The sequence below is a fragment of the Chiloscyllium punctatum genome, chromosome 4 (assembly GCF_047496795.1).
Source record: "Chiloscyllium punctatum isolate Juve2018m chromosome 4, sChiPun1.3, whole genome shotgun sequence".
Taxonomy (NCBI): Eukaryota; Metazoa; Chordata; class Chondrichthyes; order Orectolobiformes; family Hemiscylliidae; genus Chiloscyllium; species Chiloscyllium punctatum.
The window spans coordinates 85,383,427-85,401,883 of NC_092742.1; the positions used below are offsets into that span (position 1 = coordinate 85,383,427).

At 39.4% G+C, this 18,457-nt stretch overlaps 2 protein-coding genes across 5 annotated transcripts in view; one reads left to right on the forward strand and one right to left on the reverse strand.

The window, feature by feature from the left end:
• The window catches only part of pcnx1 (pecanex 1), a 280,941-nt gene extending 263,205 nt beyond the window's left edge, over positions 1-17,736 (forward strand). For 3 of the 4 annotated variants that reach the window (XM_072569208.1, XM_072569209.1, XM_072569211.1), the window contains 4 exons: positions 72-271; positions 5,013-5,449; positions 10,143-10,283; positions 16,406-17,735. In XM_072569208.1, the coding sequence (XP_072425309.1) occupies positions 72-271; positions 5,013-5,449; positions 10,143-10,283; positions 16,406-16,546 (919 nt within the window). In that variant the 3' untranslated portion in view covers positions 16,547-17,735. Of the gene's footprint in view, positions 1-71; positions 272-5,012; positions 5,450-10,142; positions 10,284-16,405 lie in introns of all 4 variants that reach the window. The other variant, XM_072569210.1, reaches the window with a different exon arrangement.
• LOC140476499 (polypeptide N-acetylgalactosaminyltransferase 11-like) overlaps positions 13,688-18,457 on the reverse strand; it is a 48,233-nt gene continuing 43,463 nt past the window's right edge. The window contains exon 13 of the mRNA XM_072569217.1: positions 13,688-13,705. The gene's annotated coding sequence lies outside the window, so the exon portion shown is untranslated. The remainder of the gene's footprint in view (positions 13,706-18,457) is intronic.

Consider the following 18,457-nt stretch of genomic DNA (forward strand, 5'->3'; position numbering starts at 1 on the left):
GGTGACATACTCTTGCTGAAGAAACACTAACACAAGTAACCACCAACTCTAACTGTATCTGTCTTCTCCAGGTTACGCAAAGGATGTGGTGCCGGTTGTAACAGTGGTGGAAATATTGAGGATTCCGATGCAGGTGGAGTTTCCAGTGCCAGTAATAATGTAACTACAAATGAGTCCCAAAGTAGTACTTCCCATGGAGGCTGTGGACCAGCTGGATATGGGCCTGGAGCAGGTCTCCAGCCTCCAGTCACATCTAACCCACCTATACTAGGTAAGGTTTTGTTATTCTGCATTATACTTGAGTGCATTTCTACAATATTTGTTTGTTAGGCTAATATTCACTGTGGTGCAGTGACTGCATATTAATTGTAATGGATTTCGTTTCTCTGATAGAGTATTGCCAGTGTGTTAAGCAGTGAACTGTCAGAATACACTGAACTTGCTAGATGTTTCAGCAGCTGTTGATGCAGCTTAATTTCAAGGGCAAATATTTACTGACATTCACCCAAAGTATGCATTAGACCCTTTAAATCAATCATGCCATATTAAAATTGACACCTCAACAGTCCAGCCAGTATGTTAGAGGCAATACCATCAGGTAGGTTAGTAATCTAGAGGCTCAGACGATTGGTTTTTGTACATGGGTTCAAACTCCCCCATGGCGCTTGAGCAATTTTACTTCATTTCATAAATATGGAGTTTGATCGTCATAAAAACACACCTGATACACTAATATCGCTTAAAAAAGAAAATTTGTCCTCATTATCTGCTTTGGCCCACCTGTGACTCGAGAACCTCAACAATGTTATGGACTTTCAAATGCTCTCTTAAGTGGCCTAGTAATCCACTCAGTTGTATCAAACTGTTAAGAAATCTACGAAAAGGAATGAACCTGGATAGACAACTTGCAGCAATTCATGCACTGGAAATGACAGTGTCAAATGTAAGGGGAGGTGGGTACTGCAGATGCTGGAGATTAGAGTCCAGATTAGAGTGGTGCTGAGAAAGCACAGCAGGTCAGGCAGCATCTGAGGAGCAGGAAAATCGACGTTTCGGGCAAAATCCAGCCTTGCAAATTCCTCTTTGGTGGTTTGGTAATAAGAACCTGAGTACTGCTGAAAACCGACACCTTTTGCCAAAGCTTATTGTCTTGGTCTGATGAGTGCAAGATGAATAGTTTCAACAGAATGCGTCTTTTTCAGCAATATTCATATTCTCTTTGATAACATCTGGGGCCCTTTTCCACGACCCACAGAATCATACCTTACAGAGTCCCAATTTGCACCATCACCATCTCTGATTACACCCTATCTCACTAGCAGGACAAGCTCAGCAGAGGTGGCAGTTTAATTGCACAGAGTTGGACATTGCCCTGAAAGTTCTTGACATTGAATGTGGGCCTGCATGAAGTCTAATGACATTAGAGCAAACGTGCTGTTAATTACCACCACCTGCCTTGCCTGTATTCCAAAGTAGATAAAAATGATCCTATTGCACTGCTTTAAAGAAGTTCTCTAAGTTGCATGACCATTCATCACCTGTGCAGAGAAATAGATATGTAATTGCTTTTAAACAAATGTGGCAGGGGTCAGAAAAAAACAAAGGAGCAAGTCTGTGACAGATTTGATGCTCAGCGTATTAAATAACAAAAGATTTCATGATAGAACAGCTAAAGGGAGTGGTAATGGACATGATAAACAACCAAAGATAGTGACCAAATGAGTCGTGAATGGCTAAATGGCCATAAAAACTATCTGAATACAGCATGAATGGATAAGGAAAGAATTAAGACAAAGAGCAACCCCGCAAACTTTTTTAAAACAAATACGCTACACAATACAGACAGAGGTTGTGGTCTAAGTTGTTGAACTCAGTGTTGAGTCCAAAAAAGCTGTAGAATACTGGCTCGAAAGGTAAGTTTGCTGTTCCTCAAGATCACTGGATCACTGCAGCAAGCTGTGGACAGAAAGATCAGCATAGGAGTAAAGCACAGAACAAAAATGACAAGCAACCCGAAGCTCAGAGTCATGTTCGTAAATTAAAGTGTTTAAATGAGCAGAAACGTGGACTGCAGTTTCCCAAATGCGAAGGAGACTACATTAGCAGTGAATATCGAACGCTAAATTTAAAGAACTTCATGAAAACACTGATTCAGCTGTAGGAATATTTGCGGCCTTGGACAGTGAGGGGTTAAAAGGCTAGATTGCACAGAAAGACGCCACATGGAGGGAAGGCTTTTTCAGGGCTGTTTGAAGAGTAACTTTAGATCACAACCTCTGCCTCCATCTTGCCAGGTTATTCCAACATTTTCTGTTCATGTCTCAGATTTCCAGCATCCAGAGTATTTTGTTTTTGTTTTAGCATTCTGCTGGTGTCTAAGACCATATTATACTTTAGCCAGCATCATTAAAACAGATTATCTGATTATTATCTCATTGTTGCAGGTGGAATCTGGCAATGCACAAAGTGGCTCCTGCCTCTCACTTTAAAAGTACCTAGCTTGTTCTAAAGTAGTTTGAAACGGCCTGAGATTCTGCAAGTTAGTCATGGAGTAATACAGCTTGGAAACAGACCCTTTTGTCCAACCAGTCCATCCCAAACATTATCCCAAACTGAACTAGTCCCACCTGCCTACTGCTGGCCCATATCCCTCCAAACCTCTCCTATTAATGTATCTATTCAAATGTCTTTTAAATAACATAAGAACTAGGAGCAGGAGTAGGCCGTCCGGCCCTTCAAACCTGCTCCGCCATTCAACAAGATCATGGCTGATCTTTTTGTGGACTCAGATCCACTTAACTGCACTCTCATCGCATCCCCTTAATTCCCTTATTTATCAAAAAAAACCTCCCTTAGCTGTAAAAACTGTCAACTACTTCCCTAAGCAAGGAATTCCATAGATTTAAAAACCCTCTGGGTGAAGAAGTTCCTTTTCAATTCAGTCCTAAATCTGCTTCCCCTAATTTTGAAGCTATGCCCTCTTGCCCTCGCTTCACCTGCCAGTGGAAACAATCTCTCTACTTCTGTCTTATCTATTCCCTTCATAATTTTATGTGTTTCTATAAGATTCTCCATTCAATCTGCTGAATTCCAATGAATATAATTCCACTCTTCTCAGTCTCTCCTCATAAGGCAACCCCCTCAACTCCGGAATTAACCTCGTGAACCTCTGCGCACAGTACTCCAGGTGTGGCCTCACCAGCACCTTGTACAGCTGTTACGTAACCTCCTTGCTTTTAAACTCAATCCCTTTAGCAATGAAGGACAAAATTCCATTTGCCTTCCTAATTACTTGTACCTGCAGATCGATGTTGCCATCCACCACTTTCTCAGGAAGTTCATTCCACATGTATAAAAATGTTGCCTGTTATGTAAAAATATTATTTTAGTAAACTATAATGACTGGAATAACATTTTTTAAAAAACTGTAATAGATCTTTAACTGAACCTGCAATCCCAGTAGCAGTGCAAGATCCACACTGCTCCTCAAGCTTCACTACTTGTGGAATGTTGTTATATAAATACAAGTCACTCTTTCCCGGGTAATAGATTTTAGAGGGAGTCTCTTTTAATTTTAAAGATATGCAGATTTTGTAATTGGTTCATTTATAGATATGATCAATTATTTTTTGGAATAGGGCTGGCAGCAATGAATTTTGAAGAAGATAAGGCAACTGCTGAGGGATACATGAGAAAAGCATAATCTGAAGTGGGACTGCATCAAATAAATAAATGATAAATTTCTTAACTCTTGCAGTTTTGTAAGGGAGGTAGAAAGAGGAATAAATGTTTATGGAGTTTGCTTATCTATTGTAAATATCAAATTAAAATCTCGATTCCAGCTTGAATTTCCCGTAAAATAAACTTTACCTTCCATGTCATATTTTTACCACAAGAACATTTTTATAGGGCCTTAAATGTAGTAAAAAATAACCCACGGTGCTTCATAAAGGTGAATGGGGAAAACTGGCTACACAGCCTAAGGAAGTATGAGGCAAGCTGATGAAAAGAGGTAACTTTTAAGGAAGTTTCTTAAAGCTTACCAGGGTGGTGGAATGGCAGAAGTATTTATGGAGTGAAACTCAAAGTGTAGGACTTCAGCAGCCCTGAATTATCAAAGGGGAGTGGGGAGGTGAGTTGTACAGAGGAAGGAATCAAAGATGGTAAGAGTTTATGAACTCCAACCCTACTGCCATGTGAATAGGTTGAGAGGGGCAAAGACATAAAGGGATTTAAAAAGGCAAACATAAATTTTAACTTTGAGACACTGGACAATGCGGCAAAAGGTGAACCTTTGAATTGTTTCATTATAGTTTTCACCAATGCCTCAGCTTCTTTCAAAATCTGGGCTTGGACCTGATATTTAAAGAAGGACATTGCTGCAATTTGAACATGTGGATGATTACCAGCTGCATCAATCGAATTTTAATTTGTGTCCGCTACAATTGTTTGAAGAACAACTTCAGAATCAGTTTCAAGTGATTAATTAAAGAAACATTTTTTTATTTACATGTAGGTGAAGCCTGTTGTCTTGAGCAAAGGACAAAGAAAAAGATGTCCATAATGAACTAGTGTTTGCACTCAATTGATTTCTTAAGCTTGAGATGATGTTTGAATTATTCTCTATACCTGAAGATTTCCTTTAAGGCTGTGCAATAGAAAGAAACCAGAATGTTTTTCCTCCTCATTTTGAATTATTTTCTGAAAACCAAATTGTTGAATACTGAAATCCATTCGACACTGTATCCAGCATAATTACGTTTGCGATTATCACTAGATTTAAAAATGTAACGATCCATTAGTTAAGGCACTATTCCAGGAGGATGGTTCCTTAAAATAATTTGTGACTAATTGTTGATGAGAGATTTATTACAAGACTAATATAGAAGTAATTGCATATCAAAATTCTCTTTTAACATTTATTCTTGCAAAACATATCATAGTTTAATTGAGTTCAGAATCTGAGTTGATTCTGTAATGTATAAAAAAAGATTTGTTCTTGATTTCAACAGGCACCAGTCACAGCAGCCACTCAGTGCAATCCAGCCTCGTCAGACATTCCCCTGCCCGTGCCTCAGTTGCCAGCCAGTCTTCATATCGATATAACACCCGTCACTCTTCGTTACGGACATCTGCCACCGGTCTGGTGCCATGCCGCCGTTCGTCCACTAGCCAGCTGTCTTTGCGAAACTTGCCTAGCTCAATCCAGTCCCGACTGTCCATGGTGAATCAGATAGAACCGTCAAGTCAGACAGGCACTCTGAGCATACAATGCGGTCTGCCCTCTTCCAGCAGCTCCAGCCAGAGCATTCCCATCTGCAAACGCAACACACTGGCAGGACTTCTTGGAGCAGAAGGTGTCACCAGTGTAGACATTCAACCAGGCAGCAACTCGAGCACAGCGTTTAATACCCCTGCCAAGAAGGATGAAGTTAACTACAAAGTCCAGGTACATACACTTTTATAAATATTCTGTTCCTCACAAGGTGGAGATGAAATAGTTTTTTTTTATGTTTTACTCCACTTAAGTCAGATTTATTTTAGAGCCATCCAAAAAAAGCCACTCTAGGTGAAGACCTCTGAGCCTTGAACCCACTGACAAAGCCAAAACAATTTTGTTTTAAATGTGTTTACTTTATCATTAGCTGATATTACAGGAAAGGGTTGCTTTACTGCTGTTGCCTGAATAGTAGATAAATATTAAACTGGTATAGGTCTTTTAGCATCTGCAGCATGAAGATAATGATTTTGACAGTTAGAACCATGAATGGCTCATAACGGTCCGTTCTTTACGAGCACAAGTCAGAAGTTTAGGCTATGCCTCATGTAGATTATTGGACCTTCACAAATAGGATTCTCTCAACTCCCTCCCTACATAATCACCTCATTTAACTCCATACATATGTGGGCATATCAGTCTGATGCACTTACTTGGGGAGAGAACAAATTGCAAAAGTTAATACAACAAAAGACGTGTTAAAGTTGGGCAGGTGTCAGGGAGCATGTTTCCTCATGTATATTTTACTGTACTGAGCTACCAATCTATATTTATCTATCCAACTAAAATATTCTTGTTATTCTTTCACGTCTGGGACCATAGTTTTACATGTAATTCAGATAATAGAATTGTAGAAAGCTGTCTATAAACAGGTATGGTTTACAAGAAACAGGAATGAATTAAAAGTGTTTCAGCAATTTTTCATGTCCAACTGGGAAATGCCCAGAATTTTTGTAAAATATAGAAATGTTTAGTGAGTTTAAGAATGGTCTCTACTGAGTCAAATGAACAGTCATAACAATCAGAATGGTTCAAATGCATGGATTTAATGTGGGGAAACTAATTGGAAAATATGAATGATTTTGTGCTACAGAAACAATTCTGAGTATTGTATCATGAGTCTCTGTGTAATTTAGTTTTTTGTGAAGTTTTTTAAAGAGGAAATGAAGCACTTTGTAAATTTGATGTCTTTGAGACAATTTTACAGTTATCACTTGGGGGCAGCTGAATGATCCATCCAATTGTCCTGGAATATTCTGTTCAAGTATTAGGCAACTAGGATGGTTGTGTTAAACTGTACAGTTTGTATGTTGATGTTGACTGGGTTTTTATATTTAAATTTGTTAGGTTTCTCTAAAATCATGGTAAAAAATCACCAAGGCCATAAGATCTTTTGAAGATTAAACTTTCGTCGGGGAGTTCTATCTGTTCATCATAAACAAAATTCAAATACGTAATAGTGCTTTTGTTGGCTGCTGGGTTCCTAATTCGCAACCATTGGATCATAAAACCGTTCCAGAGCTCGCTGTGGTCTCCTGTAAAGACTCAAATTTCAAACAGCACATATATTAATTTAGACTGCATTTGCATTATAAAACTGCTGGAGGAAACAAAATATAGTCTCTCAAAAGTAACAGATCCATAATATAACTGGAGTATGTGCAGTTATATGTGATTTGTTACTGTCTTTTGCCTTGTGTGCCTCTACTCATTTCCCATGTGGAAAGTTATCTGTTGGTTTGGATGAGCTGCAACACACATCCTTACAGGCAACTGCTATGATTGCAGGAAGCAACAGGTGATAAAACACTGCATTAGACAAGTCTAAGGAGACAGCAGCAGGATGTTTTCAACTTAAGGCAATTCACTGCAGTGTGAATAACTTTTGCTTTTTTTTCTTAACCCAGTTACTGCTGTAATTAATATAGTAAGGGCAGAAGACCTAGGGTAGGAAGTGTATCGGTATGCACCTGAATTCTGTACATTATTTCATTCAGGGAAATATTTGGAGATAACAATCTATAAACATTAGAGAGAAATGGAAGTGAAAGCCTGCCCGTGAAAATAATTAGTCAAATTGATGAAAAGCAGAAACTAAGAAATATATTTACGTCTTTGTAAATTTCTGACAATGTCAGTATTTCATTATGTAGTACTGTCGAAATCATGTAATGTCGATGAATAAAAATCTATTCTCAGTTTTCATCCCTGCTGTAGTACTGAAGGTGTGACCCAGAACTAGCCACATTCCAAGTTAAGCTGATCCAATATGTTACACACTGGCATCTAACCAGCAATGTGAAAATTGCCCAGGGATCTCCTGATCACAAAAAGCAGAACAAACGCAGTCTGGCCATGTATAAAACATGGTACTTTCAATGGTACCATTAATGAGGCTAGTTTTCAAATCCAGATTTTTTTCTAAACAATGAATTTAAATTTCAACAACCGTTGTGATATAATTTGAACCCATGGGTCCTGTGAATTTGCTAGTAATCTCAAGTAATGATAATTAGACAACCTTATTGAAACACAAAAGATTCTTAGGGGTTTGACAGAGTAGACGCAGAAAGATTGTTCCCCCATGTGGGAGAGTCTAGGACTAATGTGCATGGTGTCAAAATGACAGTCACCCATTTCAGACAGAGATGAGGAGGAATTTTTCTCCTGGGAGGGTAATGAATCTGTGAAATTCTTTATACAAAGAACTACAGAACATAGAACTGTTTCGCACAGGAATAGGCCCTTTGGCCCACAGTGTTGTGCCAAACGTGACATCAAATTAAACGAATCCCTTCTTCATCCCCTTGGTTCATATCACTCCATTTCTTGCATATTCATGTGCTTATCTAAAAGTTCCTCTAACTGGCTCTATAGTACCTGCCTCCTCCTCCTTTACCTCTGGCAGTATGTTCCAGACTCCTACCACACTCTGTGTTAAAACAAAACCTGTTCCTCACATCTCCTTTGAACTTCCCCTCTCACATTAAATGCACGCCCCCTAGTTTTACACATTTCAACTTGGGGTTGACAGTCAGAATCGTTTTTCCCCAATTTATACATCTCATAATTTTATAGACTTCTTTCAAGTTTCCCCTCCAACTCTGCCACTCCAGAGAAAACAACATGAGTTTTTCTAGTGTCTCTTTATAGCTGATACCCTCTAATCCAGGCATCTTCCGCACCGTCTTCAAAGCCTTCACAATTCTTCTTGTAATGTGGCAGCCAGAATTGAATGTAATGCTCTGTGTGCCCTACCCAAAGCCTGAAAAGCTGCAACACAACATCCTGAGCCTTGTACTCAATTCTCCAACCAACAAAGGCGAGTATGCCATACACCATCTCTACTACCCTATCTACTTGAGTAGCCACTTTCAGGGAGCTATGGACTTGAACTATTGAGGCTGTGTTGTTAGGTATGTTCAAGGCTGAGCTAGACAGATGTTTAGTCATCAAGGGAATCGATGGTTATGGGGATAAGGCAAGAAAGAGGAGTTAGGGATAATCAGATAAACCATGATCTCATTGAATGGTGCAGCACACTTAATGGGCCAAATGGCCTATTTCTACCCTTACATTTTATAGTGATAATCTTTTGAGTGACTAGTCTAGTGACAATACCACACAGCCACTGACTCCAAAACCAATACCTTTCAAACCTATGAGTTCTACCACCTGAAGCAACAAGGGCAGCAGATAGGAATAAACTTGCAAGATCTCCTTCAGGTCACAATCCTGACTTGGAACAAGATCTCCATTCCTTCATTGTCTGCATAGTAATCCTGGAACCCCCTTATTTACAGCATAGTGGAGGATACTACCTTAAGTGGTTTAAGTGGCTCACCATCACCTCAATGGCAACTCGATATGGGTGACAAAACATTTATACCCAAGAGTGACGTCATCTATTAAACCACTCAAAGATCAACTTTGTTTCCTTCTTGAGCCCCTTGTGAATTGGTATTGCTTTCAAAACATGAACTATAGCAATGGATCAATAATAATAAAATGAAATCCATTCCTGAATATATGACCAATTGCAATCTGAGTATTAAGTTGAAATATGAATTTCTAAAAGTCAGAGCACCTCATCCATACATTTGGATTTGCAGAGTGATCTCACAATGCAGCCCAGTTAAGATACAGTCTTATCACATCAGTGAAACCAATGTAGTTCTGGAACTGCTGATTTTACAGCTGGTGCAGTATAACACTGGGTGGAATCTGCTCATTCTCGTGTGAGCAATCAAGTGTGTTCAGAAGTTTTCCGCTAGCTTCCCAGTGTGCAGCTCATTGAGGAAAATGTTTCCCCTGGTAACTCTAAGCTGATCACAGCTGAAGGCTAAACAGTAGTGCAGGAATTGACATTTTTGATTTCCTGTGGACTGATGTATATTAATGCTTGTCAGTAAATTAAATGGTGATGCCTCAGGGATAAAATATAACACAAGCCACGGATACAAAGGTAGCCCTTTGTATCGTTTGAATGTTAAGTGATCAAATATTTCTGCATCATTCAAAAGTCTGGTGCTGGCTAATTTTGCAACTTGGAAGCTACTGTAAAAAATTGAGCTTCCACATTGGACTCACATGTAAGAAAAATGACACATGTTCTGGTGCAGGATCTTCAATCAGTTGTAGATCGTATCAAGCATTACCAAGCATTACCAAACATGGTAAAGATGGTTACAGTGCAGCATTATAACTGTGTTGGAACTTAGTCACTCTCTGAACTGAACATTGAAACTTGCAGCTTGGAATATAAATGGATTTTCAGCCTGAGTGCCAGATTAATATCCCAGTGTAGAATGTTTGCCAATTAGTGATGCTTGTGTCATTTTTTTTTTCCTGGTTATTCTGGCAGATAATTGACACTGGCCAAGTCATGGAAGCCATCAACGTATCCAAGAGGAGGGAGCTTCACTGGCCAGATGAAGCCATCCGAATGAGAGCTGGTCGAATCAGCTGGAAAGACTGGAGCCCTCAGGAGGGCATGGAAGGCTATGTAAGTTCCCCTGTCGATCAAGATTTCCTTCATATTTTCATAAATAGCACATGACTCTCTAGCAGCTGTTTAATATGACACAGAATTCATAGGTACACATTGGAAGGGTGAATTAAGAATTGATGAACAGCCAAGTGTTGCTGAACAAAGAGACCTTGGAGTGCAGGTTCATAGCTCCTTGAAAGCAGAGTTGCAGGTAGATAGGATAGTGAAGAAGGCTTTTGGTATGCTTTCCTTTATTGGTCAGAGTATTGAGTACAGGAGTTGGGAGGTCATTCTGCAGCTGTACAAGACATTGGTTAGGCCATTTTAGGAATATTGTATGCAAATCTGGTCTCCTTCCTATCCGAAGGATATTGTGAAACTTGGAAGGGTTTAGAAAAGATTTACAAGGATGTTGCCAGGGTTGGAGGATTTGAGCTATAGGGACAGATTGAATAGACTGGGGCTGTTTTCCCTGGAGCGTCGGAGGCTGAGGGGTGACCTTTATAGAGGTTTATAAAACCATGAGGGTCATGGATAGGGTAAATAGACAAAGTCTCTTCCCTGGGGTAGGTGAGTCCAGAACTAGAGAGCATAGGTTTAGGATGAGAGGGGAAAGATATAAAAGGGACCTAAAGGTCAATTTTTTGCATGCAGAGGGTGGTACATGTATAGAATGAGCTGCCAGAGGAAGTGGTGGAGGCTAGTTTGATTGCAACATTTAAAAGACATTTGGATGGGTAGATGAATAGGAAGGGTTTGGAGGGATATAGGCCAGGTGCTGGCAGGTGGGACTAGATTGGTTTGGGATATCTGGTCGGCATGGACAGGTTGGACCGAAGAGTCTGTTTCCATGTTGTATATCTCTATGACTTTAAGTTGGTATATGGGAGAGCAGCAAGATCATAAGAGCTAGGAGCAGGAGTAGGCCATCTCTCCTCTTTTCATGACCTTCGCTCCATTTACGCGCCCTCCCACCATAACCTTTAATTCTTTCACTGTTCAAAACATTATCTATCTTTAACTTTAAAAACATTCACTGAGGAAGCCTCAATCAATTCACTGGGCAGGGAATTCGAGATTCACAACCCTCTGGTTGAAGAAGTACCTTCTCAATTCAGTCCTAAATCTGCTTCCTCTAATTTTGAGGCTATGCCCTTTGTCCTAGTTACACCCACCAGTGGAAACATCCTGTCTACTTCTATCTTATCTATTCTCTTCATAATTTTATATGTTTCTGTAAGATCTGCCGCACCCACCCCACCCCACCCCACCCCACCCCCACTCCCACTCCCACTCCCACCACTCTTCTAAATTCCAAGGAATATAATCCCAATCTACTCAGTCTCCCCTCATATACCAACCCCTTCACCTCCGGAATCAATCTAGTGAACCTCCTCTGTACCCTCTCTAGTGCCAGTACATCCTTTCTCAAGTAAGGAGACCAAAACTGCATGCAGTATCCCAGGTGTGGCTTCACCAGCACCTTATACAGCTGCAACATAACCTTCCTGCTTGTAAACTCAACCCTTTTAGCAATGAAGGACAAAATTCCATTTGCTTTCCTAATTACCTGTTCAACCTGCAGACCAACCTTCTGTGATTTATGCACAAGGACATCCAGCAGCATGCTGCAATTTTGTTTACTATTCGAATAATAGTCCTTTTTACTGTTCCTACCAAAATGGATGACTGCCAACCATAAGAGTACTTATTTATCCCCACTCTTTGCTTTCTATTAGTTAACCAATCCTCTATCCATGCTAATACATTGACGTAACACCTTGCATCTTTATCTTATGCAGCAGCCTTATGTGCAGTACCTTGTCAAATGCCTTTTAGAAATCTAGATACACCATATCCACTAGGTCCCCATTGTCCACCATGCTCGAAATGTCTTCATAGGATTCCAGTAGATTAGATAAGCATGACCTGCCCTTCATGAACCCATGCCTGTGAACGACCAGATGCCTGTCAAAGCAGACATTAAAATGAGGCCACATGTGTTTTAGGGTGATCCCATGCCACTATTCAAAATAGGACAGGGTATTCCCTGAGATGCATTTAAGACGGTTTTATGTGTTTGATTTTACAAAAGGCTGAGACAGTAGTAAAGTGAAATAAGGATATCACTGTTGATAATCAAGAAGCAGTATCAGTATCATGATGAATTGAAATATAATGTAAGTTTGAAAAACTTGAGTTAATGTTGGTGTTGCAAACAGCTTTAGTATATTGTGGTAGGGAGATGTTTCTTAATGCATTTTTCATCTTTCTCTGAATCTGTAACTAGTCTAGAAGCTATTAATAACAACTACAGAGGAACCTCAAGTATCCGAATACCAATTATCTGAAAATCGGATTATCCAAAGGAGATCTCAAGGTCCCGATAGAAACATTACATCAAAGACGTGTTTCCAACAGTGATCGCATTGTTTGTTTACAGTCATTAAACAGGCACCATCTCCAAATGACTGACTTCCCGCCCTCTCTCTCCTCCCACACTTTTTCTCTGAAGTTCCACAGAGGGGTGTACCCTAAACCCCCCTTCCCTAGATAATCTCTCCATCATTGTCCTGTACAGTGCAAACGTGGAACCTGTCAAAACGCTGCAGTAAAAAGTTGTGTGTGTGTGGCTGTGTGGCTGTGGCTACATGTGCGTGTGTGTGCACGCACTATTTGGAGACTTAGCCCACAAAGGCAGCACCAGCAGTCTTATTGTTGGTATCCAGTTCAGCTGCCCCCAAGAGGGGGCAGTGGTGGATGGGGAGGCACACAGGTGGGTAGGCTCACGTGCTGTGCTGCTGCTGCAATCTTCTGAACGAGGAGCAGACTTTAAAAACTCCAAGCTTCAGAGGAAAGATATTTAATTGATTAACCGAATAATCGATTATCAGAACGAACTAGTGCCCACCCATTTCATTCGGATAATAGAGGTTCCCTGAATAAATATATACATAAACTATGCCAGTGTTGTGTATTTATTTCTAACTGTGACCAGCCCTCAGAATGTGCTGAAAAACATAACAGCCTAATGAAGTACTTGTAAAGTTTGTCCACTGTTGTAATATTGGAATTGTGACAGTCGATGCATCTAGTGTTATGCACCAGACCAAACCCCTTCAAAATGTATTAAAAAGATAGCCTATACCCAACCTTTTCTTATTTTTAAAGGCAAGTGTGAGGTGTTGGGTTCCAGATGCAATTTAGTTGATCAAACTACCAGGCTTGAAGCAAAATACACTTTAATCTTACACTATAGTTAAAATACAAACAAAAGAAAGATGCATTGGAATAACGATGCTATTTGAAAATTTAACAAAATAATAGCTTATTTACCTACTGAAGAGCAACTGTTCCAGTGTAGTAACATCCCATAAACACACCCTTGGCAAAGGCAAATTCAGTAACATATCTTGTCTCACATGCAATTCTCCAGTCTAGAAAGAGAGAGAGAGAACTCGAACGTTTTACTATAGCAGGGAGAGATGTATAGCTTCTAAACTCCAACAACAATTGAGAGCTAAAACTAAATTCCTGGTGTGTGAGCTTTATCCCACCCATTTCTGCTGCTTCAGTTGTTCCAACTTAAACGAAACAACCAAGGCTTCACAAGTCATTTATTAGCTTGGAACAGACCACTTGGCACCTCTGTGTCAACGTCTCTTCATATAAAAGCCAGGACAAAGTATACCTCTTAAAGCCATAATATCATCACATACCAATCAGATAACATCTTAATAATCTGTTTTTGTGATGTTGATTGAAGAGTAAGTAGTGGTATGCATCTCAGGGAATACCCCTGGCCTCCTTTGAGTGGTGTCACAGGATCTTTTACATCACCCTAAGACACATGTTGCCTTAGTTTAATGTCTCATCTGGACAGTGCAACACTTATTCAGTTGTAAAAAAAAAACTGACCAAGAGTGCAACCACTGAATTGTGTTAACAGAATTGTGGAACTCTTTTAAAATGTGCTTTGACTAAATTGACAGCAGGAAATGGGATTAATAGAAAAGAACTGCAAAAACAAATTGCAGGTGTTCAAAGTGTTACAGCCCTGGCCTTTTAGACCATGCAAAATGCATCATCATTATCATAATTCATTCATCCTGTGCAAGTCTTACAGTCTATGTTCTTTGTAACTTGCAGTATTGCGATTCTTCAAATTTAGTTCCAATCAAGACTTTTATTTAGTGTTTCTCTCTTTTGTTCATAACCTAAATTCAAATTGCTTGTCTTAGGGTGATGTAAAAGATCCTGTGACACCATTCAAAGGAAGCTGAAAATGTGTTGCTGGAAGAGCGCAGCAGGTAAGGCAGCATCCAAGGAACAGGAGAATCGATGTTTCGGGCATCAACCCTTCTTCAGGCTGATGCCTGAAACATCGATTCTCCTGTTCCTTGGATGCTGCCTGACTTTCTGCGCTTTTCCAGCAACACACTTTCAGCTCTGATCTCCAGCATCAGCAGTCCTCACTTTCTCCTCGACCATTCCAAGGAAGGCAGGGGTATTCCCCGAGATGCATACCACTACTTACTCTTCAATCAACATCACAAAAACAGATTATTAAGATGTTCTCTGATTGGTATGTGATGATATTATGGCTTTAAGACAGATCATCCTGTTTACAGCTTCATTGCCTCCTCTTCACTGACAAACAAAAGACAAACAATTGCACCTTTTTTGTTGTGAACTCACACAGCTATATTATTTACACTTCATCAGTTGTAATTCTGTTGTAAATTCTGGACACATAACTACAGCCCGAAGATGTGTTATATATAATTACTGAGTTAGACTGAACGAAAGTTATTTGGTTTCCATTGAAAATGTTTTCTCTCCAACCAAGTTTGCTGCATTTTAGGGTCAGGTCAGCTCTGAAGTCTCTCAAATTGGTACTCAATAACTCCACTGTAAGAATATGGTGGTAGGGTTATTGAGTACCAAATTACTATTTAAACTGAGTTTGATTTGTTATGGTATCAGTAACTTATAACTCTGCCAGGGACCTGCTTACACACATTCTAAATTCCTTATCCTGGCTTATTTTGTACCAAACAATACAATCCAGTTAAAACAGAAAAATGCCGGGAACACTGAGCAAAAAGCTGTGGAGAGAAACGAGAGTTACACTTCACTTCTGTGACCTTTGTTCAGAACTGGAAAACATTAGCGTTGTATTAAGTGTGGAGCAAGGGATAGCTTGGGACAAGAACAATTGGAATGTCTGCATGAAAATCAGTAGAGGTTGAATGACAAGACAGCTAGTCTTCCAGTGCCAAAGTAAATAGTAATGAGACAAGAATAGAAGCAAACTCAATGGAGGAGGTGTGCTGCTGACTAAAAACGAGCACAAGAAACAAAATGGGGCACATCTTAAGGTCTGAAACTGTTATACTCACTGTTGTATCAATTGTCTGGTGCAAGCTTTCGTGAAAAGATAGCCTTAGGGTCAATGCGAGGTTGCAAATGAGCTGCTTACAAGACCTTGACCATTACAACTGGCACTGCCCTCAACGTCTAATTTCAGGAATTGTTTTGATAGAATATTTGCATGGGGTTTGACTGTAATTACAACTGGGCATCATTCAAATAAGCACAGTAAGATTTGCTCATTGATCAGATTTCTCACAGCTGATTTCAGCGCGAAATTTTATTTTTATTGAATAGCCAGAATAGCTGGTTCAATATGGATCTCTCAAACTCAGTGGTGGAGGGCCAGTAATTGGGGAAGGAAAATGAGGGTGATCTCTGGACCTCCAATATTCTCCTCACTCTAAGTGTCCTATGATCTGTATGTCCTTGTTTGCTATCATCTGCCTATGCTGCTCGCAAAACAAAACTTGTTACTAAATATAAGTTTATTGTATACTAAATATAATAAATCAAAAACAATAAATCAAATTATAAAGTTAGTTTCAAAATGACATGTAATGTACAGAACTGAGGGGGGAGAAAAAGTAACAAAATAAACACAAAACAGCTTAAATATATTCCAAGGCAGTTTCAGTATAGAACTGGTATATTTGAGGTCAGTGAAAACATTGGACAGAATAATTTGTTCTATTGACCATGAAAAATTCTTTATTCCATCTTCCTTTGTTGTCAACCAATTCATTGTGTGTTTTCTATATTAGGTGATTCACCGTTGGGTGCCTTGTAGCAGAGAGCCAAGTAGCAGATCCCACATAGACAAGACGATCCTGCTGGTTCAGATTGAAGACAAGTATGTTCCCATCATTGAGTGTGGGGTCCTGGAACTTGGAGCTAAAGTTTGAAACACTTGCAGCAGTCGCTCAAGTGCGGAAGATAGAAACGGGAGTAAATCTCTCTCTGCCATCCTGTGGTCAGAATGCATTACTGCAACAGCTGGAGGCTGGATCAGACTATCCAGAATGTAAACTCATGCAGCAGGGATGTTGCGTTTGTCAGAGCTAACTGACAGGAAGAAGGAAAACTGCACGGAGGCAGAACTCTGATCTAAAATTATATTTTGTTTTTTTAAAAACCTATAAGAAATTCTATGCATTTCATATGCTTTAAATAACATTTTTCTTAAGTTGTTAAGTAGATTTTGTTGAGTATTTTGTCTGTTTATTTATTTGCCAATACTGAGAATGCCCTAGTTTCATGCAGTGCACGTTTAAAAACTCTTTAAAAGAAAATATTGTTTTTGAAGTTATTGATAGGTTAGAATTCTATTGACCATACAAAAGAACTCTCATGTCCAGTTTAACCATTTCACTACTGTCTCATTCCTTCTGAGTTGTAACTGTGTTGAAGACAACTGCACTAATTAACAACAATGCACTAAATATTTCTGAGATTGCTCAGAGCTTTTTATTTATACAAATGCCATTATATTTTAAAATGCCTTTCGGGATGAGGACATTAATCATCAGCTCATGTCATGCTCCAGACTCGCCTTTACTCTCTTTATTTTAACTTGGAATTTATTTTGTTTCAATAGACCTTGTATACAGTTGTATAATTTTTTAAAATATTTATTACTGTGAATTTTTTTTTTGTTATAACAGCTTTTGTTTCTGTACATTCAGGGAAAAGAAATTTTAAGATAAAGTTAAAAGTGGGTTCAGCATTAGATTTGCTGGACTGAATTGCAAAATGACTGGATACAGTTCAGTGTTTCCTCACAGGTCGTGCAACTTAAACCCTTTCACTCATGCATCAAACAACCACCACCGCAAAAGCATATATCAAGGGGACGGGTGCTTATGTGTATGTATACAGAAAACTTGTAAATAACGTAGTTGATGTTTAAAACAAAGATGACAGAAGCCTAAGTAAAGATTTTTTTTCGCAGTGTACTGCATCTGAAACTAAATACAGTATTGAAATTATGATCAATAAAGCAATTTTATAATAAAGCAGGTCCATTTTGGTGTAACATTTTGGCTTCAATTTTACTTGATCCTTCTGTTGGAACATACAGTCCTGTGTTTGTGTAAAGACCAGCATTTGACAAAAAGTAATAAAGATTAAATATTTTCAAAGGCTCAAGGACTGATAACCAAAAGCGACAGACAGATTTAAGGCAATTTGTAAAGCATCAAAGTTAACAGTTCTTTTTGCAACATGTAATTATTGGAGTTTGGAATATATTACCTGCTAAGTATGTACAGATTGAATAGTGGCCACCAGAAAGAAATTAGGTTCATTCTTGACCGAGAAAAAGTTACATAATGAGTGGGCAACTGAAACAGCCAACACTGACTTGATGGTTTGAATGATACTGTTTTATTCTATGAAAGATCTTTTCAATGCTCAGTATATTCCAAAGCCATTCACAGTCTAAAAGTTAATGTCAAGTCACTGTTGGTGGCAAGTATTCCTCGAACAAGTTTTCAAAGCGGCATGGAGGCTCAGTGGTTAACACTGCTGCCTCACAGCATCAGCGTCTCAGGTTCGATTCCAGCCTTGGGCGACTGTCTGTGTGGAGTTTGCATATTCTCCCTGTGTATGCATGGGTTTCTTCCAGATGCTCCAGTTTCCTTCCACAGTCCAAAGATGTGCAGGTTAGGTGAATTGGTCATGCTAAATTGCCCGCAGTGTTATGTGCATTAGTCGGGTAAATATAGGGGTATGGGTCTGGGTGGGTTGCTCTTCGGAGGATCGGTGTGGACTTGTTGGGCCGAAGGGCCTGTTCCACACTGTAGGGAATCTAATCT